The sequence below is a fragment of the Dromiciops gliroides genome, chromosome 6 (genome assembly GCF_019393635.1).
Source record: "Dromiciops gliroides isolate mDroGli1 chromosome 6, mDroGli1.pri, whole genome shotgun sequence".
NCBI classification, from domain to species: Eukaryota; Metazoa; Chordata; class Mammalia; order Microbiotheria; family Microbiotheriidae; genus Dromiciops; species Dromiciops gliroides.
The window spans coordinates 279,146,970-279,172,533 of record NC_057866.1 but is presented as its reverse complement, the minus strand read 5'-3'; the positions used below and the strand labels follow the sequence as shown (position 1 = coordinate 279,172,533).

The 25,564-nt window shown below is 47.3% G+C and overlaps 1 protein-coding gene and 1 non-coding gene across 2 annotated transcripts in view; one reads left to right on the top strand and one right to left on the bottom strand.

Annotated features, from left to right (window-relative positions):
• The first annotated feature begins 207 nt into the window (after positions 1–207).
• Positions 208–25,564, top strand: part of TUSC3 (tumor suppressor candidate 3) — a 55,917-nt gene continuing 30,560 nt past the window's right edge. Inside the window, exons 1-5 of the mRNA XM_043972389.1 lie at positions 208–660; positions 17,583–17,752; positions 21,182–21,299; positions 22,588–22,728; positions 22,828–22,968. Of these exons, the coding sequence (XP_043828324.1) occupies positions 208–660; positions 17,583–17,752; positions 21,182–21,299; positions 22,588–22,728; positions 22,828–22,968 (1,023 nt within the window). The remainder of the gene's footprint in view (positions 661–17,582; positions 17,753–21,181; positions 21,300–22,587; positions 22,729–22,827; positions 22,969–25,564) is intronic.
• On the bottom strand, positions 14,268–14,371 carry LOC122733123. Its single transcript, XR_006353721.1, has one exon. It is a non-coding gene; the product is annotated as a U6 spliceosomal RNA (small nuclear RNA).

Genomic DNA, 25,564 nt, shown 5'->3' with positions numbered 1-25,564 from the left:
AGACCCAGGCCTAGTGGTCTTTCTCTACAAAGAGACACTTCCAAAGCTGGGGGTGGGCGGGGAGGAGGCATCTAAGGAGCTCCACCTAGGCTGGGGGAAAAGGCGTGTAACACAAATGGGGTGTGGTCAGAATTGGAATTACAGAGGGGTTGGAGACATGAGGGGGCGTGGCCGGAGATATAGGCAGGGGGCGGGGCCATAGGGAACATGGAGGGGGGGAAAGGGGCGGAGAAAGAAGCCGCGGGTATTCAGGAGGCGGGGCCAGGAAACAGGCGCAGCGTCAGGGGCGGAGCCGGAGAGACGCCATGGCTGGAGGCAGAGTCTGAGTTTGGGCTGCGCAGGCGCAGTTCCTCTCCCTCGGCGCGGCACGGGGCGGGGCGGCGGTTGTCTAGCCGGCTGTCGGTCGGACGGTCAGTTCGGGAGGCTTGGGGCAGCAGCGGCGGCAGCAGGGGCACCGGAGCTCGGGCGATGGCGGCGCCCAGGTCAGAGTCGGCGGCGGCGGCGGCGGCGGCGGCGGGACCGTCCCCGCGGGGCGGCGGCGCGAGCAGGCTCGGCCGGGGCCGGTGGCGTTGGGGCCTGGCGGGCGCGAGTTGCGCGCTCCTGCTGCCGTTGCTGCTGCTGCTGTGCGCGCCCCCGAGCGTGGCCCAGAAGAAGAAGGAGGTACGGGAGCGCGCGCGGGGGGCGCGGCTGGGCCCAGAGGGAGCGGAGGGGCGTGAGGTGCGCGTGCGTAGAGGGCGCGGGGAAGCAGCAGGTGCAGACGCCATGGGGGTGGGGTGCCAGGCTCACTGGGACCGCGTTGCCAGGCAACGCCACGTCTCTGTCTTAGCTTCGGCCTAGCCCTCCTGTTCTCATGGCAACGGCAGCGGATGCCCCTGCGCGTGCGCATACGCCTTGTCTTTATCCTTAGTCCCCACTCCCCCCGTCCCCCTGCTTAGGGCCTGGAGAAAGTGGTTAGGGTCTCGAGTCAGCAGGCCCATAGGTACCTACTATGCGCCTGCTGTGTGCAGGGAGGCAGTCTGCCCTCCTGGAGCTGCCCTAGGCTGGGGAGTCTGCCCTGGGAGTGTCTTGCGGGGTTGCAGGCAGGCGTACAGAGGCCAGAACTGCTTCAGAAACCGGCCAGTCCCCTTGCAGTTTGTGGTCTGATGGGGGTGAGGATGAGGGCGTCCGAGGCTGCTGTTTCAGGGCGTCTGGGATCTCCCTTAGGTGACTAGCTTCTCCAAGGACGCAGGCCTGCACGCGTGCCCACCTCTCCCCGCTCTCCAGGCCCCCTTCCTTGGGTGCCCTGCCCATCCCCATCTCCCTCCCTAGGACACAGAGGGCCCTTGTGTCTGCCGGCATACTCTCGGTGATGGGCACCGCTTCTGCGGGCCAGTGCTGTGTCAGAATGTGTCCAACTTGCCCAAGGTCACCAGCCTATCGTACACTAATGTGGTGGGTTGGTTACTAAAATTAATCTGAAGTTATTTGTGAATTTGTTATCTTTTCCGTGAAATCTCTCAATAGCAAAGATACAGAATAATCCAACCAGTCAACGAATATTTATTGAGCACCTACTATTGCTCCGCACTCTGCTAAGCCAGAACATGGCCCCTGCCCTGGAGTAGCTCAAAGTGTAATAAGGGAAACAGCATGAAAACAGCTTGTATAAATATGGGCACATATATTCCCTTAGGAAGTAATGGATAGAAGGCACTAGAATTAAGGGGGTTCAGCAGAGACTTCCTGTAGAAGGCTGGATTTCAGCTGCGACTTAAAGGAAGCCTGTAGGCTGAGATGAGGAGAGACAGAAAGAGACAGAGAGATAGTGTTAGTTGTAAACATTCTAGGGGGATAGAGTCATTTAATCCCATGATCATGGGGATACATGTAAGGTTTAAGAAGACTGGAGAGGCAGCAAGCAGGTGGCTGGCTCTGAAGAGCTTTGAATGCCAAACAGCATTTTCTGTTCGATCCTGAAGGCAATAGAGAGCCACTGGAGGTTATTGGGGCGGGGAGAGTGGTGGCATGGTCAGACCTTTGTGTTGTTTAATCAGCTTGGCAGCTAAGTAAAGGATGCTCTGAAGTATGGAGAGAGAAGGCAGGCTGGTGACCCGAAGCTGTGGCAATATGCCTGGTGTGAGGTAGTGGGGGCAGGGTCAGAGGAGAGAAAGGGCTTATTCAAGAGATGATACCAAGATAAACATGACAGGCCTTGGCAACAGCTTGGATGGGGGTGGTGAGATAGTGAGGAATTCAGGCTGACCCCTAGGTTGTGAGGCTATTGTGGTGCCCTATACAGTAATAGGGAAGGGAGGGGGAGGGATGGTTTAAGGGGAAAGATAATGGAGCCGGTAGGTGGCAAAGTGAATAGAGGCACCAGCCCTCCAGTCATACACTAGCTGTGTGACCCTGGGCAAGTCACTTAACTCCAATTGCCCCCCCCCCAACAAAAATGAGTTCTGTTTTGGGTATATTGAATTTAAGATGTCTGAAAAGCAGTAGGAGATGGGAGATTGGAGGTCAAAGCGATTGGAGCAGGATGGGTAGATCTGAAAGTCATCAGATGGTAATTAAACTCATAGCACCTGAAGAGTTCACCAAAGGTGAAGAGGGCCAGCCAGAGCCCTGGGGACCACCTGTGGGGAGGATCTAGCAAAGTAACCAGAGAAAGGATCAGTCAGAGAGGGGGCAGCCCGGGGAATGGGGGGGAGGGAGGGAATGTCCTGGAAACCTAGAGAGAAGATGGTCATCAGGGCCTGTCAGCGTGTTTTATTGACCCACTGTAATGATTGCTCTGTATGACATTTGAAGCCGTTCTGTTGAAGTTTGGTCTGGAGAGCTTCCATCTTGCTGGTTGTGTGGTTCCTAAAAAACCAAAATAAAAGAAAGAAACTTTCTGGGGAACAGATATGGGGCAGCAGCAACTTGATGGCAGTAGAAGGGTCCTGGGAAGCTGTTTTCAGGTGGACTGGAGCCTGGGCACGTGTGTCAGCAAATACCAAGGGGCCAGGGCTGAGGCATAGTGAAGAGGGTGGAGAAGGATTGATGCAGGCGTTGGGGGAGAGAGCCTTGAGGCTGAGGCCTGACTGTGGGCCTGGCCCTATCAGGCAGGGAGAAGGGGTGGCCTCTGTGCGGCATAAACCAGGAGAAAGGTGGGGTGGGGGGGAGAATGATGCTGAGAAAGGAAGTCCTTTTGTATGACCCGGCAGACTCCTTTGTTTGCTGGGAGGAGATGCTACCATCAGTTTGCTTGGGGTTTTGTATGTTGTCTCTCATGATTCCCTCTCCTAGAAAGCCTAACAACAGATGGCAAGTGTCGAGGCTGCATTCGTGTCACAGATGATCACTTTGGAGGCACCGACAGGATTCCCTTTGTTTATGGCACCATCCCTTTGGGCAGCTTATTTCTGCAGACAAAATGGAGTCTCATAATTTAGATCACTGTGATGTTTCCAGAAATTCCTTCCAGGCTTTTGCTTCTTTCAGTTAACACTTAACCATTCTTAACTTCCCTTCAAGTGCTCGTCACCTACATCTCTTTGTCTAGTCCCTTGCTACCTTGCTGTGTATACTGCTGTGCACCAGCAGTATGGTGCAGTCCATCTGTGCCGAGCCCGCAGAGCTGGCCTGTGGCCTCAGGATGAGCACTCAGCTTGAGACAACAGCATGGACACCCACCCCAAGCTACCGATATAGATGAACCCACAGGAAGAGGCCAGAGTGTCCATGGTGAGCATGGAGGACGGGGTGACACAGGCTTGATCACCACAACCAATGAGGGTTCGTTGCAACCCCAGCTTTGTTACCATGACCTTTGGCTTGAGATACACGTCATTTCCTCCATTAGTACAGAGCACAGCAATCATATAGTTCGGCTCTCATTTTACAGAGAAGGAACCTGAGGGCTAAGGCTATGAACAAGTTGCACAAGGTTTCGCACATGGTCAGAACTCTGATTGAATCCTGAGAACGGGGATTCCCTGGTGCACCTTTGGGATGTGGGGGTGAGCAGCCCTGAGCTCTCCAGGGTTGTGCTGGGGGAGGCCAGCTCGGGACCTGAGCAGAAAGCCTTTGCTGGAGTTGAGGTTGTGTAAGGGGCTTTACCACAGGGCTGCTAGCTCATGGGATGGGCAGGAGCCTTTTCTGACCCTGGCATCTCATGGTTTAAACAATATGAGTTGGTGTTAGTGGAAGGAGTGTGTCACAGATCCTAGACATGGACCTACTTGGGGATAGCCACGTTCAAGGTGTGGCAGCTCCTTAGGGAAGCTTAAGTAGAATACAGACTAGCCGGAGGCCATGAGGTTAGAAGAGGCAGCTCAATTGGGAAACTGGGTGTGCAGAAGCACCTGAGCATGACTGTGGAAGCTCCCCGGGTGAGAGCAGTGATACCAGGAAGAGCCAGTCACGTGTGTGGTCCTGCTGCCAGTGAGGCAGTGTCTGCAGTGGGCCTCTCGACATGTGGAGTAAGGAGAAATTGTGGGAGCGGTCTGAGGGCTGGGCCTTGGAAGAGGCCCTGGGCCCATACCCATCCCAGAGTTTGCTGTGTTTTTTCAGATCCATTTTTTTATCGGATGGTGCATTTTGTTTTGATGCCACAAAATCTTCGTGGCCACCACTCAAACAAATCTTGTACAAAGTGAGGGCTTGATAGAGTGATGGAGGCTGCTAGGGTGTCCCTTCCCCCTTTGAAGTTTGCTGATGGTAAGAGATGGGAAGATTCAGGGACTTCCTCCTTGGTAGCATGGTCCCAATACTGGGGCTTGCCTTCTGTTGTCTCCTTGAGTCATTAAGTGAATTCTTTTGGCTTACAGCACTTCATAGGATTTTTGCATTTTTATCTGAATTCTTCATATTCCTTGTTCCCTTTGGGGTCATAATATTCCATTACATGAATATAACCCAGTTTGTTCAGACCTTCCCCAGTTGTTGTGTAAGTGAGTGGATATTGCTGTGCACGTGGATGTGTTCTTGGTATTTACTCTCTCCCAGCACATAGTTGGTACATTTAAAATATCTTTTGATTGATTACTTAAATATTAGGGTCTCCAAATCAAAGGGTGTGAACAGGGGGGCCTTTTCCGGCTTCATTCCACATTGTTTTAGGTGACTGGATTATTGAGTTCAGTGTACCCAAGGGATAAGGGAGGATACTTACCAAGCCAAGAATGAAGGGTCAAGGCCTTGGGGCTCCCTGTATTTCTGACTGGGCTGTGTGGGGTCATCTGCTCTGCTACAGATTCTGTTTCTATTTTTTATTCTGAATCAGTGCAAAACCAAGCTTGAAGAAGCCCTCAGGTTGTACAGTGGATAGGGCCCTGGGCCTGGAGTCAGGAGGACCTGAATTCAAGTCCAGTATCAGGCACCTAGTAGCTATATGACCCTGGGCAACTCACTGAAACTTTGTGGGCCTAGGGTCCCTCATTTGTAAAATGGGGTTAATAATAGCTCCTCCTCTGCAGGGTTGTTGTGAAGGTCAGATGAGCTCATAGGTGTGATATACTCTGCAAACCATGAAGCTGCTACTTTTAATAAGCTTTCCAGGTTTCTGTCTTACTTTCTACTGTGCAGTCATATTGCATCTGTTTACCACAGCCTTTTGTTGTCCAGCTGATGGGTATCTGGCCTGTTTGGTTCTCAGTTATGGCAGTTGCTCAGCGCTGCTGTGAATAACTCGGCCCATCCTGGATGTTTGTTTCCTGTTTCCGGAATGGTCGGCCTTGGAGGCCTTTGCCCCAGACGACACTTTAATGAGCTCCTGGCTCGCCCATGATTTCTCAGCCTGTAGAGCCAGATTTGAACTCAGGTCCTCTGACTTTAAACATTCTTTGGTCATTTAATGATTGACAGTGCAACTAATAGGCCTTACCTGTCTGTCTTCAGCTGTTCTTGTCCCAGTCTTCTAACTGCCCTCCATCGGGCAGGTGCCCAGGAGGCCTTCCTCTGATTCCTCACCACCCCATGAATCCCCATGCAGCATTCAAACTGTGGACCTGTTGCCCTGTGGAATCCTTTCCCCTTGCTAGGTCTTCCTCGCCCATCAGACTAGAGGGATCATTCATAATGGTTCCTATTTGCCCCCGCCCCATGCCCCACGTGGCTTCCATTGCCCTTTTGTCTCCCACAGTTTGGATTTGCTGAGGCTGTGCTGTTCCATGACATTGGGGTATGGGCCCTTTAACCGTGTAGGAGCAGTCACAAGTATTGCAGTCTCCTCGAGTTCTGCTGGCTATTGATTTTAGTTAGAAGTATGGATTCTGCAGATGCTGTGGGATAGCTGGCAGTACATCCACTAGCTCTTGTGACTCCTCTTTAGCTTTGAGAGTTAATGGGGTCTGCAGCGGTAGGCGTTGGTCCCGTCGGCCATCTTCTCTCTCCTATTTTGGCTTGATAAAGTCAGGCTGGCTCCTCATGAAGTGAGCACATCTCTGGTTTCTAGAAACGCACTGACTGCTCCTTTCTGATATTCAGTTATTAGTAGGGGGTCCTGGGTTTGCCCATCCTGCTGGCTGCTTCCGGGAGTCCTTGAATGCCTGTCCTCTCTGGGCAGTGTGGGGCTTTCTGGATTGTTCTGCCCAAGGATAAGGGAGTCAGCAGGCCCACACAAGATGGCAGCCATCTCTGATGGCGTCTGGGGAGCAGGAGGGGGCCCTCAGGCAGTGGTCAGACTGGTGCTGGTGGAGGAGCAGTGTCAGCTGGGCACTGCCCCAGACATTCCCAGAAGGAGGGTGCAGTGCAGGGACAAAAGGAGAAAGGATTCCCAAAGAAAATCGCCCACCTTCCTCTTTGCCTCTCCTTCTCCTGTATACCCTTGAATGCTGATGACTTCCTGAGCCTGGGTCCTCTCTCCTCTACTGGGTGGCATTGTTCTGGGCAGCAGGCAGTCATTGAGTGCTTGTTGACTGACCTGCCATCTAATTTCAGGGTTTGCCTTCTAAGCCTGACAGTCAGTACTTTTATTTGGGATACAGGGCTTTATAGGGATGACCTGGTCATTCGTTTTACAAAAATGGATTAAGCTCCTGCTGGGCTAGGCACTGGGGGACGCCACTGAGGAGCTTCCGTTTTATCAGGAGAGACAGAGTCTCCTAAACCGAGCTGGGCCCTGTGGGGCAGATCTGCTGCTTTTCTGTTGGACCTGCTGGCCTCTTCCCAGGGCCAGCCCCCCTGGTTCCAACCTTGACTTCCCTTGATTGCTTTTCAGCAGTAGCTGCTGTCTTCCCTTCCTCGGCTTTTTGCTCGGTTGGTTGTTGCCATGCTGTCTTCAGAAAGCTAATTTTTGTGCCCGACTTTGGTCTGAGCCTCTCTTCTCTGACTCCCTCCAGGTCTGTGAGGTTTCCCATGTCCAGGCAGGGGATGGGAGAGGTTTGGCTTCTTCTGATGCACATTCCGGTCTGTCTCGGTTCAGAGCAAACGCCTTCAGCTTGGGACAGCTTGAATGATATTGTGACCTCAGCACATTTAAGACCTTGATAGCCCTTTGACAGCATCCCCTCCTTCAGTTTCCTTTGTCAACTAGATTATATGCTCCTTAAAGGGCTGGGATCTTTTTGGTATCCCCTAGTTTTCTATACAAAGTGGGCATTTGATGCACTTTTATTGATTAAAAATTAATGATTGCCTTGGTATTATAAATAAAAATTTCTATTTGTGACTACGGAAAAAGAAATCTTATCTTACCTAATAGGGAAATAGGAGGGGGCAGGGCATGAAAAATGTGGGCTGGGTGAGTGGTAAAAGAGAGGCATTGAGGGAGGCAGCAGAGACAAAGCAGACTTTTGAGGAGGGACAGGATAAAAAGAGAAGGATAAACACAGTAATCATACTGTGAATGTGAGTGGGACAAACTCATCCATAAAATGGAAACAGAAGGGATTAGAAAACAGAATCTTAAAAAAAATATTTTGTTTACAAGAGACACACTTGAAACAGAAAGACACATTCAGTTAAAATAAGGGGCTGGAATAGAATCTGTTAGGCTTTGACAATATTGTTGTTATTTTCACTTCACTTAGTATCAGCTCATGTAGTTTTTCTCTGAAACAAAGTAAAAAGGAAGCAGTAGCAACATGATTTCAGACATTTCTCTGACAAAGGTCTCATTTCTCAAATACATAGGGAATGGAGTCAAATTTTATAAAACTAAGAGACAGTCCCCATTTGATTGATGGTCAAAGGATATGAACAGACAGTTTTCAGAAAAATCAAAGCTATCTATAGTCATATGAAAACATGTTTTAAAACGCTTTTGATTAGAGAAATGCAAATTAAAACAACTCTGAGGTACCACCTCACACTTCCTTGTTGTTTTGCTTGTCCTTTGTTCTCAAAGGGGACCATGACATTGGGGTGATGTCATGACTTGCACTTAATTGGATTTAAGTGATGGAGGGCTGTGCAAGGTCACCAACCTCATTCTCCTCCAATGTCATATGGGGTCCAGCGGCAAGACATATCAGGATGACTAGGGATGGCCCCAGATGTTTAAGGCAACTGGGGTTAAGTGACTCAGCTAGTAAGTATCTGAAGTGAAATTTGAAGTCAGGTCTTTTGGACTCCAGGGCCAGGGCTCCATCCACTGCACCACCTAGCTGCCCACACCTCACACCTATCAGAAATGACAAATGTTGGAAGAAATGAGGGAATATAGGTACACTAAGGAACAGCTGGTGGAGTAGTGAACTAATCCAACTCTTCAGGAGAGCAGTTTGGAACTATGCTGAAAGGGCTATAAAACTGTGTATACCCTTTGACCCAGCAATAACATTAGTAGGTCTGTAGCCCAAAGAGATCAAAGAAAAAAGGTCCCACGTGTACAAAATCTATAGCAGTTCTTTTACAGCGGCAAGAATTGAAAAGGGAGGGGGATGCCCATCAATTGGGGAATAGTTGAAAAGTTGTGTACATGATTGAGGATGGAGTACTATTGTGTTCTAAGAAATAACTGGGGGCAGGGTGTGGTTTCAGGAAAAAACATGGCAAAACCTCTGAGCTAATGCAAAGTGAAATGAGAAGAACCAGGATATCATTGTGTACAGTATAGCAGTGTTGTGATGATGATCAACTATGAAGGATTTGGCTCCTCTGATCAAGACAATAATTTAAGACAATTCCATAGGATTCTTTTTTTTTTTTTTCAGGGCAATGAGGGTTAAGTGACTTGCCCAGGGTCACACGGCTAGTAAGTGTCAAGTGTCTGAGGCCGAATTTGAACAAAGATTCTCTTGAATCCAGGGCCGGTGCTTCATCCACTATGCCACCTAGCTGCCCAATTCCATAGGATTCGTGATAAAAAACGCTACTCTCCACCTCTAGGATAAGCCTTTGAGTCCAAATTGAAATATACTTTTTTCAATTTTTTTTCCGGTAATATGGCAGATCTGGAGATATGTTTTGCATGATTTCACATATATAATTAATATTTTGCCTGCCTTCTCAGTGAGAGAGGGAGAGAATTTTGAACTCAATTTATGAAGAAAAGAATGTTAAAAACAAGTTTAGGGGCAGCTAGATGGCGCAGTGGTTAAAGCACCGGCCCTGGATTCAGGAGGACCTGAGTTCAAATCTGGCCTCAGACACTTGACACTTACTAGCTGTGTGACCCTGGGCAAGTCACTTAACCCCCCCCCATTGCCTGCAAAAAAAAAAAAAAAGTTTAGAAAAATAAAACTCCTCATATGCAGCGAGTGTATTACAACATTTTTTGCCTAGACATATATTCAGCTAAGGAAGAGTCAAGCAGAAACCCAGTTGCCCCCTTAGAATTAAATTGTTTAACCTATCCCTGTCCCAGAGGAGTCCATTTGGCATCTACAATAACAGAAGCCAGCTTAGCAGCTTGTCTTCCCCACTCTGACAGCTCTTTTCCCACTTTGCCCTGGCCGCCTCTAATCTGTCTTCTGTCCCTGTGCTTGAATAGAATAGTTCTTCAGCTTAGTATAGCTTAGTCATTTCACCTCTCTGTTAAAAACCTATTTGCTGCTCTCTGTTGCCCAAGGAATCAAGTTCAGAGACTTTGGCCTACTCAGGCACTCGGAGGCTCTGCTCTCCCCCTATCATCTTGTCTCTGAGTGCTCTCCTTCCACGCACTGGAGCCAAATGAACCTGCCGATTTGTGCCTCTTGGCCTCCTTGCCTTTGCAGCCCTTTCTCCTCTTTGTGTGATCATTTCTTGCCAATCACAACAAAACCCTTCTGCTGACCTCTTGGACAGTAAACCTTCCCATATATCCTGAGGGCTTATCACAGAGCTTGGCACAGATTCTGGATGACTGACAGGGCAGTAATGACCTATCCCATTTGCTATGGAGAGATTGAAAATTTGAGAACAAGATGGAGACGATTGAGGGTAATAACAATCTGTAGGAAAAAAATGTGAGGAAATGGTGTCAAGGACACCTTGTAGAGGGGTTGGTCTTAGGAAAGAGAAGGGTCACTTCTTTGTCAAAAAATGGAGAGGAGGCAGCTAGGTGGCTCAGTGGATAAGTGCTGGCCCTGGGATTCAGGAGGACCTGAGGTCAAATCCCAGCCTCAGACACTTGACACTTACCCAGCTGTGTGACCTTGGGCAACTCACTTATACACTCACTGCCCCCGGGAAAAAAAAAATGGAGAGTAGAAGTAGAAGATGACTTCAGAGGGTTTGAGATGAAGAGAATGAGGTAAAGAGGGAGATCACATCAAATGGCCTCAATGTTTTTTTTCCTCTAGAATAAGAATTGAGATCTTCAGCCAAGAGAAGGGGAGGGGGAAAGGGAGGCTTGAGGAGGGATTTAGAGGAGGTTTGGAGCACTCTCCATGGGCAGTGAGCTAGGGAATCAGGTGAGGAGTAAATGAAAGACTTGTTATAGTAATGACCCAGTAGGGCATTGTAGGACTTGTAGGACACTGTCTTGCTTAACTCTGCAGTATGAGTGGGAGGGCAGAGGGTGGAATTGGATAGGAAAGGACACTGTAGAGTTGAAGTAGCTAACAGGTTTACTTTGGAGAGAGAGGGAAGTGAAGTTAGCAGAGGTAATGGCCTGAGAAAGTACTCAGGAAAGGAGGGACCGAATGTCCCTGAGGCTGAAGGATGGATTTTCAAGTGTTAAGGCATATGGAAAAGTGGAAGGATTGGAGATTCTGGTCAGCTAGGGGAATGTCAAAGTTTTATTTAGGCAATGTGTGACCATCCCTATGTGTTGCTGAAGCAAGTGGGTCATGGGATTTTAGGAGGTTTTGGTTTTTTGTTTGGTTAGGGAATTTGAGGAAGAGTTTATGTGAATAGTAAAGCATCCTAGATAAGGCAAGGAGTTGGAGATAGTGGAGGGAGTGTAAACTGGGAGTTAGTAGACTATAGCTTCCATAATTTGGATTAGGTGAAAAAAATTTTAATCAGTGGAAATTAAATGAAAAAAGTAAAGGACATAAAAGGAGAGTTTTGAAGTGACAGTGAAGAACAAAGAGTATTCTGACTATGGTTAATGTTTGGATTATTCATGTGAATCAAGGTTTCATCTGGGGAGAGGTATGTTTGCCACAGATACTTACCAGGTCATGGAGGAAGTCCAGGGAAGATTCCAAGGTAAAAAGAGATTTCCTTTAGATGGTGCAGTCATCCGAATGCACCTCTTTACAGTTGACATGCTGATTGTCTCAAAGCCCAGAACATTGTAGAACACGCTAGATGAGGCCTCTATCTACTCAAAAAGGTTTGGCTTAACCATTCATAGGGGAAAACCCAAGTGTGTGAAAATCCATTCAGTGATATTAAGTGATATGGGAAATGTGTACAGCTTCATATTGTCTATGTATATAGACATGCATGCATGCATCCATCGATTTCTCAGATACACACTGCAAATGAACAAGCACTTGTGCCTATGATTAAAGAGGAGGACAAGAATGGACTAAATTACCTGTGGGATGCTGTGGAGTTCTTTTAAAGACTCCACACATCTGCCTGGATTGAGGGCCTGTTGATAATTCAAGCATTCCTTTGGTAGTGGTGTGAGGCTGTCCGGCCTGGGTTACCACAACCATCAAAGAAGTAAGAGACCACATTATTCTGACGACACTTGTGAGGGGCCTGCTGGGTGTCAGCAGGCAGCAAGCCATCACAAAGAAACAACTCTGCCACTTGGGTGTAGAAGCTGTCTTTGTTGCAGGGTGAGGGGGGACAAGATGAGGTACTGGTCTCTTGGGGAGAGCTGGAGAAGAATGGCAGATGTGTTCCACTGCTTGGAGACCATGACAGAGCTCTGCCTGCCTTCTTCAAGCTGAGGGCTGAGAAAGAGGAAGAGGAGGTGTCCATCCACAATTTGTGTGCTTTGTTAGCAGGGAACCCTTTTCTTTTTGTTTTCCAACTTTTTAACTTTCAGACTCATGTCATACTTGGTTCATTTATCCCAATGAGATTCCAGGCAACTGTTATTTTAATTAGCACAATTTCCAACCATTTTTCCCAGGTAATTGTTCTGCAGTGGTTATACCTGAGAGAATGGTCTTGGAATCAGAAAAGCCTGATTCCAAGATAAGTTGTGGGCAGGAAACAGTGGAGGTTAGGAGGGAGAAGCAGCTGGTGAGGCTGTGAATGCCTCCTTTGAGTCTTGCCTCTTCTCCATGGTGCTTGTGTGGTCTTGGGCAAGTCTCTCTCTGGGACTGAGGAACAGTCAGAGAGGGAGGAGGAAAACCCAGAGAGATCAGTGCCAGGAAAAACTCAAGCAGTGTTCAGGGAGGGAAGGTGGCCAGTAGTGTCTGCATGGGGCAGGGCATCTGTAGGATGGAGCCTGAGAAAAGACCTTCAATTTGGCAGTGAGAAAGAGGCGGTGGCAACTTTGGTGATGACAGTGTCAGCAGAGTGAGTGAGATCAGAAGCCAGGGCCTCACCTGAGGGGATTTGGGGGTTTGGTTGCATTACAGACTTTCTGGGTGTGGGATCCAGTATCAATTAGTGAAGCAGTTAGAGGATTGCTTAGCTGCTTGAGGCCCAGGTAAGGTTTGGTAACATAAATGGGCAGTGTACCCACCAATCAGCCCAGTTGTGTGTAGCGTCTTCATCTCCATTCATCAGCATCACTGATGGGTTTTGGGAGCATCCAGGCCTGTGATTTTCATTTTCTCAAGAAGACAGTTTACTAAGACTTTATTTGTAACTAAATTATTTCCAATTCCACATACACTTCTCCCCATTTTTCCTCTGCTGCTTGGGAAGGTTGAATTTAGAACTAATGCCAAGTCCTTAGGTTTCTAAATAATTGGAAATTGCTAATGAAATTGCCAAGACATCCTTGGTTTGGGGAGCTGTAGAAAGGTGACACCTATCCTGAACCTCATGGGTCTTTGCTTTTATTTATTTAAAAAAAAATCTGCAGGCACAGTGGAGTGAGAAACCCAAGCAGCATGTGAATGGCAGAGCAGGCCCCTAAGAAAATGGCCTCTCCCCATTGCCTTCTGGTGAAAGGGTCTGTCAGTGAGTGACTCAACCACAAAGATGCTGAGTAAGAACAAGGAAGGAGCATTGCCTGGCTTGCACTTTCAGCCTGGTAGGACTCAGGGTTCCTGGCTATATGGACCTTTCTCTTCTTGGCATCGGTCTCTAGCCTGCTGAGCTTTGGGACATGGGTCAGTTCATCTCTAGGTTACTTGTGTTGAGGCTGGTTCCCTTCTAGCCTCATCCAGTGTATCAGAATGAGGGACAAAATGTCCTCAGAGAGGCAGTCATTTGAAATGATGATGAAGAAGAAAGAAAGAGAGAGAGAAAGAAAGAAAGAAAGAAAGAAAGAAAGAAAGAAAGAAAGAAAGAATGATAGGGATATGAAGTAATCAGTGTCACTCGTATGCCAAGTACATTAGTCCTGGGTTGAGCTATAGAATATACTATTACTCGGTAAAATTGGGTGCAATTGGAGAAAGATTACAATTCCAGAATGGTGTTCTAGAATTGTTGCTGAGAAGAATAGATTGTTCTAAGAATGATGAGAGAGTGATGTCAGGCCCTCTGCAAAGTGCTGGAGATGCACAGAGCTCCCCCCACCAATGGCCCACAGTATTGCTTGAAAGGCTCTTTATTAAATATAATTTTATTGGAGTATGGTGAGAAAAATACATATTTGATATTTATTTCTTTTTTCCTTTGTGAGGTTTTTATGCCCTGATACATGGTCAGTTTCTGTGACGGTGCCATCCGTGTTTGATAATAAGAATACTTCTTTCTATTTCTATTTATTATTCTCCAGAGTTTTGTCATATAATTTTTATAAAATTCTACTAATTTTCTTTACCTCCTCCCTCATTATTTTATGGAGAGATGAAAATAGGGAATACTTGATGAATTTCCATGCCATCCTTGTGCAGGAGCCATGCTGATGTCTCTGTCATTCCAGTTTTAATATGTATGCTGCTAGAGGGAGTGCTCATTCATGTAGTTCATTAAGGCCTAGTTATATACACATCTCCCACAGAAGACTGTGTGCTCCTTGAGGGCAGGGATGGCATTTTGTCTGTCTTTGTATCCCCAGCACTTAGCACAGCTCCTGCCACATAGCAGGTGCTTCATCATTGCTTGTTGACTGATTGATTCATTACATATTAATCAATTCTTAGTGAAAGTAGGATATACCTCTATGGAGGTAATTCAAGAATTTTCTGTCATGCTTTATTTTACTTGAAGGTGAGCCCTCCCCCCACCCCATCATTCTTGAGCTTAAAAAAAGTAGTTGCAAAGTCTGTTTAATTTCAGCATCTAATGTAATGTGTTATGATGATATATGGTAACGAGTTAGTGCATTAAACATTATTCAGATTATTCTTTAGATTTAAAAAAATTGAAAGATGTCCATTTTACTATCACTAAACTCTGATTTTTACAATACATTTCTATGAACGATTTATTTTTTCTTTGTTACTTGGACCTTTCAAATAGTGAGAACCTTGTGTGTCCTGAGTACAAGCTTTGTTAGCCTGGAACACCATTATCCATTTAATTGAATGTAGTTTACCAGAGAGAGGGACCCTTCCTGTTGGATCGATGCTGATTGCACAAGCAGCACGATGCCACTCTTGGAAGCTGACCTGGTTTCTGATTTTGGCATTCAGGTCATTCACTGAAAGCATGTGACAGAGTCTGTCTTCTTGCCCTTTCTGAGCTTCTTGCATCATTATTTGTCAAAAAGCAAGTATGATCTTGACTTCAAAGTAATTAGAGTTCCCCCAAATTGACAGAAAAATCTAAGTATTTCAATTATGTTGTTATTAATAAATAAGATTTGATCGTGTGGAGCACCACATGTCTAGAATTCTTAATTTTCTTGAAGTATTTTCAGATCAGGGCGTTCACCCTCGCACCAAGGTCACAAGGGCTTACAGCACAGAGTTGGCTCCCAGACCTCTTCAGGAGGCTCTGCAGTGTCTTGGATATTGACGATTGTACAACAGACGCTATCCCACAATGGAAGGAGGCCCCCACCATTCCTTGGGAATCCCTCTTCCACTTGGACTTTACACTGGCTCACCCTCGTGGTACACATACTTTGGCTGAGCATATATCTCCCTTTTTCTAGGTCTCTCCTAAGGTTGATTGTTACTGGGCAGGGTTCCCTCCATGGTCATGTCTCCCAGGGAATCCTGAATGACTTTGAATTGTATGAAGGGTGGCCATTTTACTTCAGAGAGTCTGCAAGTAAGGCAGCATTTTGTTCTGCTCTTGCCGTCAGCCCACACAAGGCACAACCACCAAAACCCTCTGTTTTCTCATCCATGAGGCAGCATGGATGTTGTGTGGTGGGGGTTGTATTGGGGAAGGGCCTCCTGTCTCCTGTGGTGGTCCCACCTCCTGCTGGAGTGTTTCTCTACATCTCTTGTGTTTTTGGTCTGCTTAGAGGGCCCTTCTGGCCTTGGTCCTGGTGTCTCCGTGGGATGACTTGGCTCAGCCATGTCTTTTGCCAAGTTCCCTTGAGCTTGGTTTTATCCCCTGAGGACTGCTTCTCTCTGGCTCATGAGACAAGGTCACTTATACTTGTCCATCATCCTTCATCATGTTTTCCTGACAAGTCTGTGTTCTAATTTAGCGTTGCCTTTGACTGCCTGAAAATAAGTCCCAGTAGGTCACAGAGCATAGGGACTGACTGGACCTGTGAGTGTTTTGTTCTAAGAAACTACCGCAGCCATTGTAGACAGGCCTGTAGCTGCCCTGCATGGTGTAGTTGTAGGGTTACCTAGAACACTTGAGAAGTTCCCGTGACCTTCTGGAGCCACACAGCAGGATGTGTCAGAGATAAGACTTGGCCAGGTCTTGCTGGCTCCTCTGCTGTTCCTTTCTCTGTACAATTCTGTGTCACCACGGATAGCCCATAACCTCAGCACCAGCAGAGCTGGCCTTCGCTGCCTCCAATCTGTTTGACTGGTCTCTGGCTTAAACCAGTTTTACAGTTTGTGTTATACTGAGTCAGGCGTAGAGCAATCACGGTATCCAGACACTTAAACCACAACTCACGTGAAGTTGATTCTCTGTGCTTTCACACGTGTTATCATTGATTCTTTAAAAAACAAAGTTAGGGCAGCTAGGTGGTCCAGTGGATAAAGCCCCAGCCCTGGATTCAGGAGGACCTGAGTTTAAATATGGCCTCAGACACTTGACACTTACTAGCTGTGTGACCCTGGTCAAGTCACTTAACCTTCATTGCCCAGGAAAAAAAAACAACCAAAAACCAAAACAAATTAAGTAATCTGTTGAGGATGAGACTTCTTCAAACACTTCATTTGGTTATAGAGGCCTCTTAAAGCCTGGTGTCCTTAGGGTGGCTGGGCCCCAAACAGGCTGCAGCTAATGGATGGTGTGTGTGGTTTTAGAATTGCCCCAGTGAAATTCCAAGAGTCTGATTTTGGGGTAGCCTATAAGGGGAAGAAGGTTTTAGCCATGGCAACCCTGCAGGATCATCCTTTGAGTCACATAGTCCCCCTCATTTGAGCTGCACCCACCAGCCCAATCCCAGATCTCTTAAGTATTGGGGGAGAAATTTTATTCTCACTCTCCTAGAAGTCTCATCGCCGCCAGTCCGTCCTGGGCCTTGAGGTGTCCCGAGCTCCTGTGGGCTTTCGTGCCAGGCCCTGTGCTTGTCAGTGCTAGAGACGACAAGAAAAGTCCAACAGGCCTACCCTCCAGGGGCTCTCAGCTCACCCCAAGTGCAGTAACCAAGTGATTTGAGGGGGTCACCTGGGGAGCGGGAAGGTTGGGACAGCTGTCAGTACAGGGGGGCAGCCCTAGGGCGGAACCTTGATGGGAGCTAGGGCTTCTAAGAGATAGAGGTAAGGGGGAGGAATGTTGTAGGCTTGGGGGCTGGCAGCCCAGGCAAGGGCATGGAGGTTGGAGATGTGAGAACAGCGTGTGGTCCAGGTTAGCTGGAAGGACTAAAGCTTCAGCAAAGGAAGCTGGGGGCAGAAGCCAAGTGCTTTAAAGCTGATGTAGACAAACTGGTATCCACGTTCAGCCCCAGGCCCCAGACTGGTGGCTGGAAGGTGGCTTGGCTGGGCCAGAGACCAGGTACAGGGGGCTGGGGGGGGGGAAGGGGGGGTTGGCTAACTGCATCATGACATTCCTCACAGTCGAAGCCCTGCTTTTGATTTCAGAACCTCTTGGCTGAAAAGGTGGAGCAGTTGATGGACTGGAGTGTGAGGCGCTCTGTTATCCGGATGAATGGGGACAAGTTCCGGAGGTTTGTGAAGGCGCCCCCCCGGAACTACTCGGTAGTGGTGATGTTCACGGCCCTGCAGCCGCAGAGACAGTGCTCCGTGTGCAGGTGATGCATGCTTCAGGAGGGCCTTCCCTTCCTCCGTTTGTTGGGAGATTGCTTATTCTTGATCAGAATTCTTCCCCTGTGTCCCCCACTCCTGGTAAAGAAGGCGGGCTCCTCAGAAATCATTTCCAAGGGAGATAAATGCATGCATCTCTCCTGAATCCAGCAGATAGCGGTTACGACTCCATTACATTAAATGTTTGAAGTGTCAGCCAGCAGGTCATGGTATACATCAGATAGAAATGAAACATTTCCGTGCTTGGAAGAGTTCTGGTCTGCTTACCGTGACACTACCTGCCTGAACTGCCCGTCTGAGTGCCGGGATTGTTCAGGGAAAGCCACTTCATTCATGCTCATCTTTGGTTCATAGTCCAGGCAGGAGGCTAATTAGACCCTGAAGTTAACGTCTTAAAGGGTAACTTACTCACTTGAAGAGGAAAAACTGTTTAATTTTCAGAAATTTGTGAAGGGGAAGGGCTGTGTATGTGTGAATAATAATGCCTGTGTGTCAGGACCCCGAGCTGCTAAGAAGGGAGCTTCTGTGCCCCATGAAGACATCCTCCATGGTACAAGGCAGGTGCGTTTGCTAGAAGAGAGCCTGGCAGCCTGTGGGCAAGGAAGGCTTCCGATGCTTTGTACTAGGAACAATAGCTAAGTTAAATGGTTGGGAGGGTTGGGGAGAGCCGGCAGTGTTATGAAACTTGAGCATTCTGTGCCCAAGCCTGAAGTGCGCAATTCTATGCGGTCACCTTTAGTTAGGGCCGACACCACCTTGTGGAGTGTCCATAATTAAAAAGTCCGTGGGTGTTCCATGCATGGAATAGTTTATTGAGGGGAGCCACTGAAGGCTTAGGAGCCCACGAGGGACAGGAATAGGCCTGGACCTCAGGAAGCTTCTCTTGGCATCTCTCTGCCTGGCAGACTGGAAGGGCCTGGAAATAGGGAAACCGGTGATGAGGAACAATCAGTAATCCAGGAGAGATGTAAGGGCATGAATTTGGGTGGGGGAAACCACTGTTTGACAAAGGAGGCAGGGATGCAATTGAGAGATATTAGAGATTAAGTGACTTGGCCAGAGTCACACAACCAGTCAATGCCAAAGGTGGGACTTGAACTTGGATCTTCCTGCCTCTGGGCCAGCTCCCCCTTATTTGTAGAAATGTCAGGGAAAGCAATACTTCTGTCATGAAGTCTGAGATCTTGTTTTTTTTTTTTTTTTTTTTTTTTTTTTTTGGCGGGGCAATGGGGGTTAAGTGACTTGCCCAGGGTCACACAGCTAGTAAGTGTCAAGTGTCTGAGGCTGGATTTGAACTCAGGTACTCCTGAATCCAGGACCGGTGCTTTATCCACTGCTCCACCTAGCTGCCCCCGAGATCTTCAATTTTAATCATTTTCTGGCATATCCCACAATTGTTCTCTCCCTGTGGGATTGGAGACCTCAGCAGTTGTAGTGTGTAATTTAAGATTCTAAATGTGGATTCTAATCTGTTCCCCCAGTTTGGGGAAAACTGACTAAAAATCACTGATAAAACGAGTTTAGGTTTTTAAGGGTTTATTGGAAAATAGAAAGAAAAAGATTGAGAACAGAATTCTAACAGCCTGGCATTCCTATCTTTCCTCAAATTTCCTGTGAAGTCCTCTGCCGCCACCACCATCAAGTCAGGAAGCCAAAAGGCCCAGCGCAGATTGGCTCGTAGCCTTGATAGACAGCACCCATGAGCAAACATCATTTCCTGACGCCAAGGAAAAGCCACAATGCCTCTGAGGCATTTTCCTCATGGTGGAGCTTTCCCACAGCAAGTCTCCAGTAGGTGGCGTCATTCCAATCATTACAGTAGGTTCCCCATCATCGGAGGTCTGCAAGTGAAGGCTTGTTGACTGCTTTTGGGGGATGTTGTAAAGGGATTCTCAGTCCAGTACTCATTTGACTGGCCTCCAAACTCCCTTCCAATTCAGTGGTTCCCTGAACAACTAAATAAAGGATTCTCACCTTTTGGTGGGTGTTCAGAAAGGAATTTTTGACAATTCCACAATACTGGCTCCACACTCAGAAAACCTTTGCAAGCATTCTAATCCCTAGTGGGTTTTTCCCTTTGTAAGAGTCTTTCCCAGAGGGTAGCTAGGTAGCGCAGTGGATAAAGCACTGGCCCTGGATTCAGGAGGACCTGAGTTCAAATTTGGCCTTAGACACTTGACACATATTTAGCTGTGTGACCTAGGCAAGTCACTTAACCCCAATTGCCTCACCAAAAAATTAAAATAAAATAAAAACTAAAAGGTTTCCCTTCCCTCACTGGCACCATTTAGAACTCTCAAGGCATTAAGAAAATGCAGCACTGATGAAATTATTGGAAAAATCACCCAATTTGAAGAAGCAGCAGCAGGTGCTAGTTATTAAACAGGTAACCAGGAAAATCTTAAACAGGACTGTGCAATTTTTCATCCTGGTGTCCCAGGGGTTCCTCCTTCTAACTGGTGGTTATTAATAAATGTTCATTCTGTTGCCTTTCCTTCAGTGAGTGGAAAGGGAGGTAGCCCAGAGAGAGTTTTAGACCTGAAAATAAAATAAAATTGGATTAAACAAAGAAACAAACAACAACAACAAATCCAGGCAGGAAGATCCTGCCCCCAAAAATGTATATCCATCTTTCCCCTCTCTTCTCTGAAGCTTTCATTCTAATGAGAGAAGACATCCCATAAAAGGAAAAGGGGAAAGGGGTGGTTTGGGTGGGTGCGAAGGGGAGACAAAGGTAAGTTATTGGTGTCATTGTGAGGGAAAGTTGCGGGTTATGACCTGGAGAGGAATAAGGCCTGTCCTGGCTGGGCATCCTCCTGGATGGGAGGCTATGGGGCGCACATCCAACCCCGAGGAGAAGCCATAGTGATGGCCTGCACTCACCCCTGGGTATTCTAGAGCTGGTCTGAGCTTATGGCATGAAATGGTTTTCTGGGGCAGATAGAGAAAGCCTGAGTGAAGCTGGAGGGAAAGTGAGATACAAATGTTGTCAGTATTTTACAAAGTAGAGGCAAGTGGAATTTGGGGGGGATTGGGGCATCAGCCCCTGGGAGGATCAGGGAGGGCTTCCTGGAAGACAGTGGGCTTGAGTGCAATCAGCAAAACGAGGGATGCTGAGAGGTGGAGGGGCAGTGGAACTGGGTGGTGGCACATTCCCTGGTGATTAAGTTTGAGGCTGCTTGGCTGGCCCTCTCGGAGAGCCCAGTGAACCCCTGTGGGGCAGGGCAGTGCCGGACCACTGACCTCACTTGAGCGCCCCGGGTGTCTGTGCCCTGCCGTCTGCTGAGGCCGACCGGGGTGCTTGATGGAGGGGATCAGTGAAGTATAGCTCCTTTCCTCCTTGAGTGGGGACCTTCTTCACAAGCCCATCAGGCCCAAAACGTCCCTTCTCACACCCTTCCCCTTGCTTCCAACAGGCAAGCCAATGAAGAGTACCAGGTGCTTGCAAACTCTTGGCGCTACTCCTCAGTCTTCTCCAACAAGCTCTTCTTCAGTGTTGTGGACTACGACGAGGGTGCAGATGTTTTCCAACAGGTACCTGCAGATGTTTGCTCTTTCCATGGTGTTTAGTCCAGTGAGCCCCAGGACGGGAACAATTGCTTTGTGTGATGCAGACAGCTCAGAGTGCACTTTGTTTCTTGTGATATGCATGGTTGTCAGCAGTGACTAGAATGTGTCTGTTTTGCACTGGAGTGACTTGAGGGCCACAGCCCATGCAGAATTTGTCCACCTTTCAAAGCACAGGAGATGTAAACACCATTGACCTTGGGCTTTGAGAAGTAGTTTAAAGGAAACGATCCCCTTGCATTGGTTGTGTGTGGAGACCTGGTGTCCCTTCTGTGCCTGGGCACAGGCATCCTGGTGTTGGTGACATGCCCTGTGCTTCTCCACAGCTGCCCCAGCCAGTACCCACCTGGGCCCCCTTTGTATTCCCAGAACTGTCTGGGTATCACTGAGGGGAGGTCATGCTTGCTCTCGGTGGCTGCCAGGATAGGAGGTAGAGATAGAATTGGGGTCTGAGTGAATGATCATGCACCCAGGATCACCCTGGCCACAGCCAGATGCCCTTCTTCTTCTGGGATCTTGGCTTTCCAGGCTTTTCTCCCTTCTGCCCCTTCATCTGTAGGCACAGGCCAGGCTTGCTGGGTCTTTTCATTCTCATTGTCCAAGCACAGGCCTGTCTCCCAGGCAGGTGTGGCTGCCTTTAAAGCCTACTTTTTGATTGATGATTTCCAGCTGTTGGCCACAGGATTTAGTTCAGTAGGTTTGCCTTGTGTGCCTCAGTTTAATGCTAGCTTAGGAAATCTTTATGTCTCGTATCACAGAAGGAATCTGCGGTGAGCTGCCCTTTTTTTTTTTTTTTTTTTTTTTTTGCAGGGCAATGAGGGTTAAGTGACTTACCCAGGGTCACACAGCTAGTAAGTGTCAAGTGTCTGAAGCTGGCTTTGAACTCAGGTCCTCCTGAATCCAGGGCCCGTGCTTTATCCACTGCGCCACCTAGCTGCCTATGTGAGCTGCCTTTTCAGCCCTGTTGAGTTGGCCAGGAGCGCTCAGTCAGTCTGAACCCTTGGGGCACACCCAAAGGCAGTCACCAGGCCACAATGCTGTTGCTCATCAACAGAGACCCCTGGGAGAACAGTGGGTTAGTAAACGAGGCTCCTGCTGAAATGGAAACATTAGAGAGAAGGATCAGCTTCCTGAGTCTTCCCCTCAGCAGGTGCCTAAGGCTTCCCTCCTCCCCGGGGTTGGGGGGGGGGGGGCCCTTTGGGCTGTAGCCGGGCTAGGAGGCTTGATGTGTTGCCGGGACTTCCTTCTTTTGCAGCTCAACATGAACTCCGCGCCGACCTTCATGCATTTTCCTCCAAAGGGGAAACCCAAGCGTGCTGACACCTTTGACCTGCAGAGAATTGGCTTTGCTGCAGAGCAGCTTGCCAAGTGGATCGCTGACCGGACGGATGTACACGTAAGCTCCTGGGGGCTGTGGGGAGGGTGGAAGGAGGCCTTGGGCGAGGTCCTGGGGGCACTGCCCGCTGACAGGCGCGCGTGTCCCTCACTTCCTTAGATCCGAGTTTTCCGGCCCCCCAACTACTCAGGCACCATTGCCTTGGCCCTGCTGATCTCTCTTGTTGGAGGCCTGCTCTACTTGAGGAGGAACAATTTGGAGTTCATCTATAACAAGACAGGCTGGGCCATGGCTTCCCTGGTGAGTGTGTGTGTGCCCCAGTGCGCAGCAGTGGGCTAGGGCTGGCAAGGGTGGGGATCCTCACCAAGGCAGAGTCAGATTCCTGCTGGGACATCCACACCCCCCCCCTCCCCCAGCAGGGCCTCTCTCTGCCCTGTGTGATGCCCTTCTGTGATTAGGATCACATGAAGCCTTTCCTTTTAGGGAAGGGAGAAGAGGGAATAAGCACTGATGGAGCACCTGGGTGTACAAGCACTCTGCTTTACATCTCCTTTAACCTTTTTCATGGGTGTAGTGGGGAGTGGGATGATTGGGGCAGAGACTGGGGCTGCTCTCCTTCCTTCTCCTGTAGTTGTTGTAGCCCTTTGAAATCCACTTCCCCCACATCAGGGTTGCTTGTCAGACTTTGCCCTTCTGGCTCACAAGCCCAAGGAAGTAGTGGCCACCTAATACCATCCATGCCTCTAGGGTCCCCATCATTTCCACCTGAAGCTCTCATTTCTCCCCTGTTACTGAGGATCACCTCTGGTATAGAATTACCTCTTGTGGCAGCATCCTCCAACTTTGGAGGGATGAATTTATCTTGAAACAAGTTCAAGCATTCTTAACTTTGCTGATTGGGACTGAGACGGGAGGCGACTGGCCTTGCGGCCATCATTCTCTCTGTCCCCCACTGCATCGTCTTTTTATATTGTTTCCTTTGATTCTTTTCATACATAAACACGTTTAATGTTTACACAGATCTGGGTTGGGATATGTTATATGGAGATGGTGTATAAATGTGTGTATGTATATGCATGGAGACTTTGAATTGTAATTTTGAAATGGAAAATCATGAATTAGGACTGTGTGAACCTCCAGACTTGTAAAGATTCCTTGTCACTGCTTTGTTGGGCCCAATGTGCCACATGATTTTATCCCCTTCAGCTGAGAGAGTAATGGTCATGGAAGTCATTGTAGCTCCTTCTAGACGTCTCTGTTACAGGATTATAGCTGTGAGCCACATTCATCCCAGCCCCTGCACACAGTGCAGAACCAGATGGCCCTGGGCCATTCACGTGCACTGAGCTGGTGATCATCATTTTTCAGTGAAAATAAACATAATTTTTCTGTATGCTAATGCTTAAACTCCAGACAGATTATTGCTGCAGCAATCCTCATTAAGTTCACTGGGAAAGGGAACAGAATTATTGCTCCCACTGTCATTCTGTCAGGATAGAAGTAGAAAAGTAGAATGTTTCATTCCATAATAGGAGCTTCTTCCATCCTCTTGTGGATTGAAATAAAGCCATCTTGGGGCCCTGTTTCTTGTTTTCTGGCTATTTGCTTCTGGTGGTGACTGTTCTGTTTCAGGTAACCCTTGGGTATTGGGGACTAACCCCGGTATTCAACAACCCCCAGAGGTAGGGCTTGATCTGGATTCTGTTCATTAGGGTCAGTTTGCTCACAATAAGGGTTTGTGCTTTTCTTAAACTTTAACATATATAGTATTCCTAACAGAAATCTCAGTTACTCATAGGCCCAAAATAATAAATAAGAGTTTTAATTTTAAAAACAAATAGTTTTCATATTTGGACTTGCTCTTAATTCAAAATATACGCCGTAATAAAAAGTTATTTTGTTATGAGTTTGACTCCTTGAAAAAAAAAAAAAAACATTCTTGGGAAATCCTTTTGAAACATTTAGATTTGGTTAACTATATGGAGAGAAAGGATAGGAAAAGCAAGGCATCTATATCTACATCTGTATCTGTATATATTTCAATAAATGCATGTTCACAAAAAGGATATTGACAAAAAATGCCCACAGAGGATGTAGAAAACTCAAAAAGACTGAAGTTTTAAGCATTCTACTTCATATCATACTCCAATGCAAAGTAAATAAGGGGAATGTGATTTAAAAGATATAGAGCTAAATGATGACTGAAAATAACTTGCTCAGTACCTGTTATACATCAAAATGCAGAAAGTTTTTTAAAAACCAAAGATCAATGTAAATATGATGTCTAAATTAAAGAAATCTAAGGAAATCAATATTTAACTGCAAATAGGAATCCATGAATGCTCATATTAGTAGAGGATGGGGGTAGCATTTATGAATTAAGTTTGCAGTTAAGTTAAAAGTGAACATTAAATACCTAAATTAGGAAGATAAGAATCATATGACCTATACAAATAGTTTTCAGAATGAATCATTGAACTGGCCGTTAATAAGATGGATACCTTGGAAAAAAGTTGGATAAAATATAGTCACAAATAAACCCATCCAAATATTCAAGAATATATGACAAGCTGTTTTCAGAAACATTGAAATACAATTCTATTTATAATACTGAGTCAAATGTTTTAATAGTCAAACCTGGTAAAGATATGCCCGAAGAAGAGAATGCAGGTCAATATCAGAGCTCATTAATAGCAATAACCCAGTATTTCAAATAGTTTACTGGACTTGGAGTCAGGAATCCCTGGGTTAAAATCTCAGATACTTAGTGGGTGTGTGAACCTGGGCAAAATAAAAGAGAAACGTTATGATCAATGAAGGTTCATATGGGGAATGTGGAGGAGGCTCAGCATTAGAAAAACAGTCAGCAAAATAAATTATATAGCTAATAAAACTA